The sequence below is a fragment of the Morus notabilis genome, unplaced genomic scaffold (genome assembly GCF_000414095.1).
Source record: "Morus notabilis unplaced genomic scaffold, ASM41409v2 Scaffold131, whole genome shotgun sequence".
NCBI classification, from domain to species: Eukaryota; Viridiplantae; Streptophyta; class Magnoliopsida; order Rosales; family Moraceae; genus Morus; species Morus notabilis.
In genome coordinates, this window is record NW_010360208.1 from 41,271 (window position 1) to 56,526 (window position 15,256).

At 35.0% G+C, this 15,256-nt stretch overlaps 1 protein-coding gene across 1 annotated transcript; it reads right to left on the reverse strand.

The window, feature by feature from the left end:
- Positions 1-3,759: 3,759 nt before the first annotated feature.
- Positions 3,760-14,804, reverse strand: LOC21391121 (serine/threonine-protein phosphatase 4 regulatory subunit 3B). The gene is made up of 24 exons (XM_024164219.1): positions 14,482-14,804; positions 12,336-12,416; positions 12,083-12,182; positions 11,901-11,985; positions 11,698-11,747; positions 11,537-11,613; positions 10,598-10,657; positions 10,302-10,401; positions 10,131-10,208; positions 9,523-9,590; positions 9,303-9,371; positions 9,143-9,220; positions 8,949-9,044; positions 8,714-8,784; positions 8,459-8,536; positions 8,253-8,346; positions 7,169-7,267; positions 6,022-6,239; positions 5,806-5,920; positions 5,569-5,700; positions 5,381-5,488; positions 5,201-5,310; positions 5,008-5,112; positions 3,760-4,921 (listed from the first exon to the last, which is right to left on the reverse strand). The coding sequence occupies exons 1-24, from the start codon at positions 14,524-14,526 to the stop codon at positions 4,384-4,386; spliced, it is 2,655 nt and encodes an 884-aa protein (XP_024019987.1). The 5' UTR covers positions 14,527-14,804; the 3' UTR covers positions 3,760-4,383.
- Positions 14,805-15,256: the final 452 nt, after the last annotated feature.

A 15,256-nucleotide genomic window follows, 5' to 3' on the forward strand; every position in this document is an offset into this window, starting at 1 on the left:
CGATTGGAAGTGTATTTTTATTTGTCAACTCCCACGCGAGAATCCGGGACCTAATAGAGTCAGGGCCTTGCTGTCGGAAAGTCTTGTCAACTATCAAGAATTTTTTGAGAGAAAAAATATTATTCGTAGTCAACTGTTTTGTTCGTCAATTTAAATTTTTAATTTGAGTTAAAATATAATTTTATGTATAAGTTTTTTATTATAGTAAAAAAATTAAATGTGATTATTTTTGAGAGTTTTTTACTGTAATAAAACTCAAATTTTAAATTCAAATCGATAAAGTAAACGAGACTTAAATTTATTACATCTGCAATCCATTCACAAATCAGCGTAACTTTTTAAAAATTTTAATTTGCAGAATAACTTCAAAACAGACCCATGCGCATGACTATGAGTGTGTTGGTTAGTGTAAAAATAATTTAAAAAAAATGTTATTTTACTAGGTTCACTTTATAGTTTATAGCAGTTGGCAAACTTCTTTTTCAATATATAAAATATTATACTAGTCATTTTTGCAAATTTATTTTAGAGTTATCTTTTTAGAGTGACCAATGGATATGGTCGCTCGTTCAATGTTATTGTAGAAATTGGAACTTTTTAGAGGTTCATTTGAATAGATCAACTAGTTGAGTGAAACGACTTTAAGAAAAAAAAAACCTATTAAGTTAAAGTGACATTATTATCTCGTTCATTTCACCGATTCGAGTTTAGAATTCGAGTTTTGTTACAGTAAAAAGCTCTAAAAAAACAGTTACATCTAACTTTTTTACTATAGTAAAAAATCTCACATAAAGTCACATCTCAACTCAAATTAAAAACTCGATCAGCGAACTAAACGGACCCTAAAATTAACGATTTATTTTATGCTTTACACCATGCAGGCATTGTTGGCTTGGACCTGTTTGATGAAATGCCGGAGCACAAGGCAACGATGAAACGTAGGAGGAGGTGGCATTGCCGCTTCATCGACCTGTCTACCGAACTCACCGGCGATAAAGAGTATTTTATTCCCAAATTATCCTTGGCGTATGTCATGGCCGGCTGCAGTTGTGTTGCCTAAACAACGGCAAGGCACGCATCTGTTTAAGAGTTTGGGAGCTCCAAGAGGATGACAACAACAATTGCTTATGGCGTCCGCAATTTATGCATCAATTTACGAACGAAGTTTATTCGTTTGACGTTGTGGCGTTCCACCCAAGTAATGCCAATTTCATCTTCTTGTTCTTTGACAATGCTATTTATCGATACAATAGGCAGACTCACAGGATGGAATTGATTCAAATGAGGTAAATTCAAATAGTGCTCGTTTCGTACTCGTACTTGTGCTTTTATCGTACTTTGCACCGTGGATCATTGGATTGGCGCATTGCATAGGTATTATTTGATTTTGAATATAACTTAGGCAATTAAAAAAAGATTTGTTGAGTTGAGGATGTTAATTTTCAAAACAATTAATATAAGCAACAAATATTATATTTTATTAAAGGTATGATATTATAAGTTAACGACATTTAGTTTTTGTTGATTGTTGCCATTGTGAAAGTGAAGAAAATTGATGAAAATTATTTGATTCTTCTTAGTGCCTTGATCTCTCTTTCATTATTGTTGGCGCCTCCCCCTCTGTTTCTGCTTTCTCTTAAGTTGAGTCGCAGAGCTCTCAATTTGGGTTAAACCAAACGAGTCCTTCATTGATGTCCTGGCCTGAGTTGGGCCGACCTTTTCACTTTTAAGGTCTACTCGAATATCTTCTTCAAACTGTTAAGATTGGACTGGGCAGTCCAAACTTTCAACTTTATTTATGAGATTAATTGTATCCATGAACTATGATTTTTCGTTGAATGTTTTAGCTTTTTTTTTCTTATTCTTAAAAGAGGCTTACATTGGCGGTTCTAATTGTAACTGAACCAACTATTTTCGAATGATTATCGGCCAGTTATCTTCTCCAAGCAGTCCAATCATTGTTCTCTCTTTTTGCAAAACTAAACCGCCGGCTCGGTCACTCTAAGGTGCAAAAACCACACATATCGAACTGTGAATGCTTATTTAACATAACATTGAAGGGATATCAAAGTTTTTATTAGAAATTAGTGCACGTGCCAGTTACAATAAGACGTGAATTTGACTATCATATTTATTATCTATTAGAGATCCAATTTTATGACTATATAAAGAGTTTAATTGAGGGAGTATAATATATTAACAAACTACAAATAATGAATATTTGATTGTTATTTGAACATAGCACAAAAAGATGGTAATTAATCTGCATGACAATGTTCTACATGAAATCTATGATCTACATCATTGGAAACAAAGTTACAAAACAGAAATTCGATATAAACTAATTTTAATTTTTTTTTATTAAGAGTGCTACTATTTGAGGTTTTAGTTTATAGAAAATGATAAAATAATCATTTTATCACATCATATAAACATTATTATTTAATTTGACAACTCTTTTAAAAGCCCCAAGTAAGAGAACATAGTAGATACACTAACAAAATTGTACGTAATATTATTCATCTTAACATATAGACCGCACTGTCTATTTTGATCAGGCAAGCCTTGTGAGTTCGGAAGCCACCTTTAGAACGTGATTCAAACATTAAATAATTTGATTACTTTTTCTTAAGCCCTAACTAAGATAAAACAATAAATAACAAGTAAAAAGTATAAAAAGTAAATGACATATATGAAAACACAAATTAAACTGTTTTTTTTTTCTTAAGCTTTAAGTAAGAGAAAACAACAAATAACGACAAGTAAAAAGTACAAAAGGTAAAGGGTATAGATAGAAACAAAATTTAAGTATTTTTTCTTAAGCTCTAAGTAAGATAAAGGAGAAAACAGTAGATAAGATAACAAGTAAAAAGTACAAAATGTGAAGGACATAAATAGAAATAAAAATTAAATCATTTTTTCTTAAGCTCTAAATAAGAGAAAATAGTAGATTGTTTAACAAGTAAGTAAAAAATATAAAGGGTAAAGGGCATAAACGAAAAAGAAAAATTAGTCGACAGCTACCTCATTTTATCGTCAGATTAATTTTTCAATAGTCAAATTTATAACAAGAGTAAATCTGCGTGACGCGTTCTAAATTTTTAATACGGACCTGCACAAATTTAACCGTTGAAAAATTAATCTAATGACTAAAAATAAGAGTCTCACTTGTAGACATTTTTAAGGTGTTCCACCGGATAATTTATGGTAGGCGCTTCCATGGATTATAAAAAATGATTAAAAAATAACGAAAACGACAACAAATAAATAAGGTGCCTATGCCTACCGTGTCCGAATCCACATTCTAAACGCAATAATAATATGTCCATTTGTCATCTTGATGGAACACAGAGCATATCTGAGCCCTTTAATTAGTCAATGGTAACTAACCTGTGTTTACAACTAATTTACTTCAATCATTTTATTCTACAACCTGGTTTGCGTTTAATTTCAATCTGTCATAATTCAATACATCATTTTTCTTCCTAATGAAATATCTCACTGTTCACAAAAGGGTTTCATGAAAACGTATTAACACTTCCAGGTTTGGTACACCTAACTTCTTGAATCACAAATATACCTTTGAAAAAAGAACAAAAAGATCAAGTTAACCAGTTCGTAAGAGTTGCTGATATTAACAAGAAACGATTCATGGTTCAATAATCCGATTCATCCCCATAACAACAAAAAATACATGAAATGGAGGGGAAAAGAATATAAATTACAATATTCAAACAATGGCTTGGCGCTTTGCCATTATCATGGACAAAATAGTTTGATTGCATAATAGTAAGTTCAATAACTAATTTACAATAATCTATTACATAGGAGAAAATTGGCCTCTCAACCCTTGACTCGGTTATAACCCACCCCCACCACAAAACATTTATAAATAAATAAAAATGTAAGAAAAAGGACACTGTGCAGGGCATATTTTTGTGCCCTTTCTGTCACATTTGTTTATATTGCTAAAGTAACGAGAGGCAAGAGGAAGAAAGGTAAATTTTGAGAAAAAGAAACGAAAAAAGCAAAAAGGGAAAAATCGGATAAAGAAAATCAAAATGCTGATGAATGTTTTACAAAAGCAACTACCAAACTCAAAGCTGCCCTCCTCGTAAGCCAACTGAAAGGCGGTGAAGATGGGGCCCACATTGTGACATTCTTTCAACCTCCAATGGTAATATACAGTATCTCCTTCCTCTTGGCGATGGAAAGCTATAAAACTAATTCATCACCTTTTGTTGATCTGCCCCTTCTTTGTTTGCTTTCTGAATAGTGTCGTTTACACTAGTGGCTCGGAACTGCTTTCGGTGCCAACCACATTCATGACTTGAATCATAAAACCACCTTCGGAGCCCCTTCTGGCTGATTCTTGAAAACAACTTAAGAGCCATTCACTGCCATCTCCGGTGAGGATTTCGGGGGTATTAAGGCACAATCCTCTCCACCCAACTGCCTGTTTTCCGAAGTGCCATGCAGGAGCTCAGAACAGCTCCTAGAAGCAGCCAGTTCGTTCTCTACATGATTCTCGTCAGAGCTGATGCTGTTATCAGGACACCCTCTGGAAACGGCACAATCATTCTCCTGATGATTTTCTTCACCGGAGCTCTTGTGCTCATCAGCTGTGCAAGAAGTTGCATTCACCATGTTTCCAGTTTTGTTACCCGGTAGCACTGCCTGGCTAAGTGTCGTACACAATGCAGCAAACACATTATTATCTTTTGATTTCACATTTTTACCAAAACGCTGCCTCTTTACTTGCTCAGGTTCCTTATCCTTCGAACCCAATTTCCGCTTCAACCTAAAGGAATCTATTATAGTTCCTTCATCTTCATCCGTATCAGGTTGTTTCCTTAATGGTGGTTTGTAGTCTTCATCATCCTCATCATCATCGTAGTCAACCAGCCCACCAGATCTTGGACTAAAAGAAGTGCATACACTAATTATATTGGAAAAACGTTATGCAAAATATAATTTTTCTTTGTTTTTAGGTATATAATACAATACCTTGAGGCTGTGTAGCTTACAGCCTCTCCATTGGATAAAACAGGTTGAGCTTGGCCTTTTTCGGTATTATTTGACATGGATGCCGATGCTGTGTCCTCTTCGTCACTGATTACATGAGACCATATTTAGCAGCCATGGTATAAAAAAAATCCAAGCAAGTTCCACTCATAATTACTTAAAACAGAATCCACACCTGTCCTCGTTGAAATACTCTTCCTCTTCTTTCTCCAAAGCGCGCTCATCATTTCTCTTTCTAGGCTCTGACACAGTAACAGTGCTTCTTGCTCCACAAGGCTCTTGACACTGTAGAAAAGCTATCAGTCAAAGCACTAAATCTAGTAGCGGAAGAAACCAAAAAGAGAAAAGAGAATACCTGCTCATATTTTACTTTTAGAGAGTGGATTGGTGCCAAATACTCAAATTTGACCAACTCGTTCCAAAATGAATCCACTATATGTTTTAGCAATGATTTCATGTTTTCCTGCGTAGAACAAAAAGTGGAATTAGAATATAGTCATGCACACTTCAAGAGCCAAAGACACAAATGAAAAAGAGTGGCACCTTTCGGATGAACTCAAAAAGCTCTAGAATGGCAGAGTTAAGTAAGTTATAACGATGGCCATTACGAACAAAGGCATCTACAATTGGCTTGAAAAGGTTGTTCTTAACAAAGTGATTTATCAAATGCTCTTCCTGCAGATTCAGACATGGTTTCAATGCATTAAAAAACATGCAGCAACGGTTAAAGGATTGTTTTCCATTGTATTAACTTTCGAAGACCAAAATGAACTCACTCACCCAACGAGTGAGGGTAGCGCGGACAAATCGCACAGCAGCAACCACCAAGTATCTTTCCCTTCTTCGTGTTAGAAACAAAACTTTATCTATCATATTATTTAGAAGAAAGTTACACCTGAAAAAATGAGACGTGCAAGCATTTTCATGTTAAGAGAATAGTAATAGTCACAAATTCATTTCTGAAGGATTGCAGCAGAGGAGAATTCAAATCATTACTTTATTCTATGAGGATGGTGCAGAACACAAAAGCATAGCAATTCACATATGTTTGTCAAAATTTCAGGCTTCACAACAATCTGATTTTCAACTCTTCCACCAGATCCCGAAGATTTACCAAGTGATCGAGCAATGTCTTCTGAGGGACATGCTGCTGTTATGACATCAATTAATTGACCCAAATGCTTCTCATAGAAAATCTCAATAATCGCATCTCTCTGCAACAAAATAAACAAACCAAAAGGCTTAACAACAAAATACACAGATAAATATTTTAACAAAAATAGAAAACAATTCCATCTTTACATGAAAGTTTTACTAACAAGTTTTCCAAAAATTCAGCAGAAACATAATAAACTACGAATCAAGATTCAAAACATTACACCTACATAAATAAACTCAAATATGCTGCAGAACCCAACTACAAAATCGTCTCAGCTTAAGAAGAAATCCAGGTTTTACAATAATAAGCAACTAATTAACAGCTAAACAATATTTATCAACAATAAATCCATAATAACCCACTATGTATTCATTCAAAAATAATAATAATAACCCACTACATATCTGTGACATTCAATCATGAACACAATTACATGAGATCCTAAGAATTTCCCTCCAACTCAAAATCGGAGAAAGATGGAGAAAGGCAAGAACCCTGCCCATGTAATATAAGACGTTTTAAATGGCAGTATTAACAAGGTAATTCAAGAACAAATAAATAATAAAAATTCATCAAATAGTTTCAAATAGTATGATGGAATAAGAGTTCAGACTACGAAAAAATCAGGTACCAAATTCTAGTAGCAATACATCCAAAATGCAAAAGCTTTCCATAAAGGAAACCAGAAGACACAAGAAGAAAAGATAAGGAAAAGGTTTACAAGATCCAAGAAAGACAAGGGAGATCTAAAACTTCAAAGAGAGATATCCCATGGTATATGTTGTTGGAGACTCGCTTTTATGAACCAATTAACTTAAAGAGCAGATAAGTACACAGCAAATAATTACGGGCATCAACACAAATACTCCAAATGTAGACATAAAGTTACAACCTAGTCAAAAATTCAAATAACGAACAGAAAAAAATGTACAAACAGAGTGAGTAGAAAAGGATTATGTAAAAATAAATTTAAAAGAAAAGGACCTGAGCTCCTGACAACGTAAATGAATCTAAAAGACTACGAAGAATCTCAAGAAACTGGCAGTGCATGTCGTCCCCAAAATCTGTTAGCATTCCTTTAACCTGTAAGACAGCCATAAATATGTTAAGATAGCCTGAGATACATGCAATCTTCCTCCAAGTAATTGCAGTCGTTCTTAATTTAAATTGTAACAGTGGTCCTGCTCTCTTTTCATTACAAGTGTCTAGCAGGTGTAATAATGTCAACGCACATAATCAGGAGAGGTTAATAACATAATAAGGATATATACTATGCTGGATTGGTATAATTTTGTATTAATTTGTTTTGGAAAATGTGACTAGGCAACTTTTGGATAATACTTCATATAATTCTTTCAAGTACACACAAATTAAAGAGAGAAAAAGAAAATTTTGAATGTGTGCAGTTCTTCTCTCTCCGTTTGGTAGAGATGGAGAGGAGGAGAGATGGAGAATGTGAGGGATGGGGAGGATTATAATAATCCTTTGTGTTGTGTGGCAGGAGGGAGGGAGAGTTAAAAGGATGGATGAATGAATGTTTGTTTATTTACTATGTTGTCCTTTTTACCAATTTCTTACTAAACTTTTTAAGGATAAAATTGTCTTTTCAAAGCTTTAATGGGTGGACTGCATGGATCCTTCCATAAGAGGAGGGATGCAAAATGGTAAGCCCGGGTGGAGAGAGTCTCCCTCCATCTCTCCTCCCCCTCCCCTTCCAACCAAACAAGAGATTGAGACTCTCCCTCCATCTCTCCCTCCTACCAAACATACAAGTCCAAGACGGCAAGACTTGTTCTTTCACAAGAAAGCATCATCTCCTAAGATCTGAGTTAAAAATCGAGTATCCAATTATGCAAATCTTCTCCTTTCGAAGCAATCCCCAAGTCCTATAATCTAAAATTTTGCTTATACAACCATTTATTATCCTTTATCATTTAAAGGCTAGTAGGATTCAAGTGAGTGTAAGAGTCGCATGATTCTCTAGGAGTTTTGTTAGCAAGCACGGCAGTTCCAGTGCACATACGAACTAACCACAAAGAGACGAGCGAAACTTTGATCAAGTCCATACCAGAAGTCCAAGAAGTGGAATGCCTTCTTGACGAACAACATACGAACGCAGAAGGTTCGGATCCTGATTTAAGAAAAGAATGAGGATATCTGTCCTGCATCAATGATAACTAATTCTGTTAGAACTAATACCAAATCAATGAAAACTAAAATACAAAGAATCACAGGGATGAACAGAGAAGTAAGACACTTATCAGTCACCATTACCCAGTTAATACAAGCCTTTTGTCTTGACTCTGCAGAGCATCAGTGATGATGTCAAAGATGCCTTCAGTCACAAGATCCCTGCAGAAATTTACTTCCAAATCTTAATAAGCAAGAAAATTCCATAAGCAGAAGAAAACATAAAACCTGATATTATCTTCACAGCACAGTGATTATACTTTAGCTACCACAAGTTCAAGAGAAAAGGATGAATTAACGCAATTCACGTCAGAATCGAGTATCTCAGTAATAGCATACCGAAAGAGCCGGAGCTGCTGTACCATCTGCAGGCTCTTGCTTAAACTACAAAACTCATGCACAAAGTACACCTAAATTTTGGCCCCCAAGAAAGGAAAATGATGTCAATACTTATCTTATATACTATACATGGCATTGAATGCAAGAAATAAATAATCAATACTTTGTATTATTTTATATAACAGTACAAACTGAATGCGACAAATAAATGATGTTTAGAGAAATCAATAATTACCAAATTTTTTTTAGATTCTGCAGAGGTGGAGGGTGACCTCAACCTAGCGAACAATTCCTGGATAAAGGTACTGTCATCCTTTAATAAAGAAACAACCTACAAAAGAAAAACATTAAGAGTTAAAAACATCCCAAAACAGGTAGATAAATTAATTGTATAATGATAACCTTAATAGATCAGTTGTAAAATCTTACAATGGCATTGTTTGCATGAATAATGGAGTTGAGATTTGCAACAGTGGCCTCATCCAATACTCTGGCCAAAATGACATCCTAAAAAAGTAATACTAAGTAAGACCAAGAATAATGATTATAAACAACCAAAAAACAGATGATAAAAAAAAACGATTCTCACCTTTAGATAACCAACTCTATATGTCTGATGTATCTTTGAGAGGACCAGAGGATCTTTTATTGGTATAGCCTAAAAATGTGAATGTACAAATACACATTTAAGCAGCAAACAACAAGAACTAAAATAACTAGATGACATCCAGCCTCCTTAGCCTTCAACCCTCAACCACTAATACTATCATCCATCGCAAAATAGAATAACAATAAGTTCCCAAGGTTACCTCCTTAAAAACAACGTGCTCTTTTAAGAAATTGCGGTGATGTTGAACATGAGAAACTTCAGGATCGTCTGCAAGCCACATTTAAAGTAATCATCGAATAAACGGTACAGAACAAAGATCAAACTATCAACCCAGCTACACTAAAAGCATTTCTTACATCTACTAAAAAAAAAAAATTGAAAAGTTAAAACAGTTGAACAAATTACAAAGAAACGTTCTTGGAATATCTTCCAGGGAGGGGGAGGAGAGGAGGGAGGGAGGGAGAGCATGCTAAATTATTCAATTATGCCAAGTTATTAACACAATCTTCAAAATAAAAGTCAGATTTTTTTTTTTTTTTTGCAGAATAAAAATTCAGGATAATTAGGCCTTCGTTTCATTGATTCGAATCACAATTCAAGTTTCTGCTGTAGTATTTTCTCTCACAAAAATTCAAATTCACTTTTTGTGCTACAGGATTTTCTCACATAAATTCACTTTTCAACTTGAGTTGCAAACTCGAACCAACAAAACGAACAAGACCTTAGTGTCATTAAATTTTTAAAATGCAGATATCCTTAGATAATAAGTTTTCTAATATAATCTGAAGACATAAAAACAGAACTTACACTCGAGGCAACCAATAATATCCATGATCAATTCATCACTGAATATCTTCTCAAAGATCTGAGGACTGTTAAGCATAACTGTAGAGAAACAACACACACATCAGTTAGTACCAATAAAACATACAAATGTTTGCAGCGTCTTAATAGCATATGGGAGAGTATAGCACTTACTGATTCCCCTTGCTATTTTATATATCATGTGTAGACCATCAATATTTTCTAAGTCCTCGCAGATTCTAAATAGTTCCATCAGCTTTCGAAAAAAATCTTGCTGCATTCACATTGAGTTGCATCAGAACTTGAAAACAATAATCCATATAAACACAATAATAGGAAAACCACAAACTTGACCACCTGACACAAACGTAAAACCAGGCAAAAAAAGCAGGCAGGACCACAAACTCATTAATAAGACAAGATAGTGAGTCTGCAGAATAGGGAAGCATGTATAAGGCTTACAAGCTTACATCATTTAAAATAAGTTCAGTCAATCGCATCTGATCAGCAAGACCACACTCAACCAAAGTCTGCAAAAGAATCAGAAGCATTGTTTCAGGTATAAAGAAACAGATTCAATATAAAATTAATGTGATTAGAAAATCCAGTCAATATGGTAAAATGAGCTCTCGCCATCATAGCTTGGCCTATCAATGTGTGTTACATTCTATTTACTTCTATCGCAAACCAAATGAGTTATTTCCACCACCGCTTGGCCATAAATATATATACCGTAAATATGTCACGTTATCTTTATTTTGATCATACAAACCTGGAAAAAGATGGAAATCCATGTCTTATATTTCCAAGAAATAGGGAAAGCAGGTGCAACAACCAACTCCATTATGTAAGGTAAAAAAACTGGAGAAAGATTGAAACTTGAATTATGTAACTAGTTTTTCGTGAGCAATATCTTAAAGCCAATAAAATGGAGAAGTTTATGTTAAGAAATGGTGTTAATGGACTTCCCAAAAGTAAAAATAATACAACCATGATGCAATGACATTCTCCACATAAAGAAAGATTAATAAAAAGGAACATCATGTTTTCATTATCATCTCCTCCTCCCTTTCTCTTGAAAAAAGAAATCCCCAAACTCTAAAAGAAGCAAAAGAATCTGGTAACCTTTGTTCAATGAAAAATGCTTCCTCGACCAACTCAGCTCAGACCATCAATCATTAAATTTCTACGCTTTCTACGCTTTCTAGGACAACCATAGTGAAGGGCTCAAACGAATAAAGAAGCATCCACGACTACTAAGTAGAAGTTCAATATTAAAAAAAAAAGGCTTAAGATAAAGCTTAAAAGAAATTACAACGAACCATCTAAAAAACATTCAAAGTTCAAAAAACAAAAAATAAAATAAAATATTAACAGACACAAATATCCAATCAACCACTTTACCTTACCTTTAGTATTAAAGGGAGTGTAGATAGCTCGACTGCAGGCAGCTCCCTCAACTCACTGTTTGCACCAAACGTATCGTCTACACAAAATATAAAATCAATTGTTCATCAAAAAGGAGTAATTGCAGTATACTCTTCACTGATGGAAAAATGCACACACTTACTGTTAAGAGAACTGAAATTCAAATTTCTTTGCACACTGCAGATATGGTCCCTAAATAAAAGGACAACAATGATGAGTAGAAAAAATTATTAAAAGAAGAAAAAAAAGAGGGATGGATATTGGAGAAGAAAGACAAGAAAGGAAATAAAATTTATGATATAGAATAGACTGAAAGAGCAAAGGTGAGAATTATCCGGTAGTTACCATATGTAAGAGCAACCTGTTCCCTCCTGAAAGCTAAGAGCTACTTCTGTGGAAAACTCTGGATCCCTCCATGAAATAATTGTGTCTTCAAAAAAATTCAAAGGGAATAACTCAAATCAAAACCATGAAGACATCGTGTAAGCAATGAAAGGAAACAAAGCATCAGTCGACAAACAAACTACCTTCTTGCTTTCTATAAATGTCAGATGCACTGATGCGGTGCAGAAGTAACGTCTCATGGTCTTCTTCATCGAAGACAAATAAACCGGGCTCATCTGATCGCTGCATAATATTGATGGTTCCATTAGATCAAAAACAAAGTCAATTTAAAGCAACCACCAAAAGAATCAACTTTAAAGAAGGATTAATAGATTACTAATTAAATATTAAAGAGTCTCTATTGGACAACTTCAAGCCAAAACAAGGAGAACAGACCTCCAAATAGTCAACAGTGACATGCCCAGTTCCTTGATCGTCCCATTTCCCATCTTCACTCAAACGATAGACCTTAACACGCTGAAATTTGTATTCAAAAAATAAATGTTAAACAGGGGAAGAATAATACGCAAAGAACTAAAAGTTAAAATGCACATGCACCTAACAGATTGAAGGTCTTATTACACTTAATCGAGCTATGAGCATACCAAAATGCAACAAAAAAATCATAATGAATTATTATATGAACCTAAAATATTCACAGCTACATTGTGGGAGAAAAAATAAATGCTGAGCAACAACTTAATGCGAGTAATAAAAACGAACATGTTTGTCCTATCTTATTAGTTACTAAAACACAACAGGACTTTTAATCACAAATAATATAGAAACCTTGCGTTTAAAGACAAAAGGCATAATTATCTACATTACTACATGAAGCAGAAGAGAGATTTTCACCAAACAGACTCATTTCAGTACCAAGAACAATGAGAACTCCCACGATTAATCAATCTACACTATGTCACATAATTTTCACCATGGTAAACCTGACATATCCTAGTTATTCCTCCAAAGAAGTTTATGAAGTGCAAGCATTAAGACCTTATAAATTCGAAATTAATAAAAACAATTCCCCCCAAGATTAAAACCTTTGGTTACTTGGCACAAATAGCCTCTGGCCCAAACAGATAGATAAATGTCTGCATCATGCATTTGAAGACGCACAAATATAAGCTTGCATCAATATAGAAAATAGAAATGAGAAGAATGCACTGAGAAAAATATACTTTCATCAGTGAAGGATGTGAAGCACTGAAAAATTAGACACAGACGCAACAGCACAAAAGTGTGGGAGATATTCATATACAACAGAAAATTCTTATCATAAGAAACTACAAGAGTATTAAACAGTAGTCTTATTTATGTTCTCAGCACGATAAATCTTTACAAACAAATCATGTGTCTAATTAAGGAGCCCAAAAGCAAAGTATTCAAGCATAATGTATTGGTATTTCAAAATTTACCAAATACAAAAGAATAGCAGTAATTAGTATATAAATAACTAATAAGTTAGAAAGTAGAAAGGGAAGAATAACTGTGTGATTACTCTATGTCAGCAGTTGCCCTTTACAAGAAAAAGTGCTTTTAAAAGACAACTATCCAGACTATGAAGCAATAATCCAGCACCGCAATAAGAAAACTACCAAGTGTATGCCAACAAAATGAAAGAAGACCGACAACGAACAGAAAAAAAGTATGTAAGAAAACCAATTATAACCAAACTCAAGCTCCACTTCCTTAACTACCAAGTTCTAAGACAAACCTTCAAAGAACAATTTCCAGCAGCAAGTCTCAGGAGTGTTACATGCGAAAACTACAAGATTCCATTTCCTTCACATGCCAACTCATCCAAAACCAAATTCCTTCGACATATAGGAAACACAAAATTCAAAAAAATGCAATAATACTTGTTACTATTAATACAATATCTGAACTCTGAAGTTTGAAAATTTCCATACAAGTTGATGGCTAACGTCGCAGTAATTTGTCATACACTTTAACATTAGTTGTTAGGAACGTCGAGGAGCGTATACAGTTTAAGTGTATAACAAAGTACTGCTGAGTGATACGTTAGCCATCAACTTGTATGAAAATTTTCACTTCAGATATTGTATTAATAGTAACAAACTTTCCTTAGTTGAAGGATAACGATGTATTGCAGCATATTCTTATCTACCTTCATAGGACAAAATATCATCGACACGAACACAAACCACAAGTTTGCAATAAAAGCAACAACATAAATTCACCAGCTTCCACGTACAATTCAACCAAAATTATTTATCTTATTTAATTGATGGCAGAAAAAAAAAACATGGAACCTCAAGAAACACAACCAAAAGCAATCTGCTTACACCAAAAAGCCAAAAGAACTGAATCACGAATTCTAAGCCTCGCCCTAAAAACTGAATTATAAATTCATGACCTCTCACAATTTCAACAAACATAAAACAAAACCAATAATTAAGACCTTAAAAGGCAAACCTAAGGCTTCAAAATCAACCACAAGACGGCAACTTCGAAAATTAATCTAATTCTAGAGCAAAACAATCGAAGCTTTCAATTGAAGTAACGCCAAACTTACCTGCATCGAGCTAGCGCTGGCCTGTGATTTCTCCGGCGCGCCCATTACAGTTCCTCCGTGTGCGATTCCAATTTCTGACCTAGAATTCAGAACGCGATTGGAATCAAAAGCGTGGAGGCCTCGAGGAACGTTCGCGAATTAGGGTTTCCGAGGGCGAGCCGAAAGAGAGAGGAACGGGTAAAAAAACAGTAAGGGGGTTATTGTTTGGAGGCCGAATAGAAAACCCTAACCGCCATTGACGTCGCAGTGTTGAAGCTCTAGACTCCCTCTTTCTCTCTCTAGACTCCCTCTCTCTCTCTCTCTCTCTCTCTAGACTCCCTCTCTCTCTCTCTCTCTCTCTCTAGACTCCCTCTCTCTCTCTCTCTCTCTCTCTAGACTCCCTCTCTCTCTCTCCTCTTTTTATTCTTCTGTGCAAGTGTCTCGGCCGCGGCTTTCGACAAAGGGAGAAAAGTAGAGAACTATTACCCATATGGGAAGCTGCTGAAATTTCACAAATACCCTCTCTTCTTTCGCTTAAATACCATTACGCCATTGGAAATCCCCGTATATCCCACGCGCTTTCTTTTCGCGATCAAACAAACATCACGAGATGGGGGGAAGTGGGTCCCTCACCCGCTAGTCCCTGAAACACACGCACGGTCGCTCCTGATTGGCTCCGTGACTAAGCAAAACGATTTGAACACGTGTATCTACTCGTTAACAACTGTTGACGAGGACACGAAAGTTCACACCAATCAGAAACCACCACGCGTGGCGTCGTTTTGAGGTAGCACCG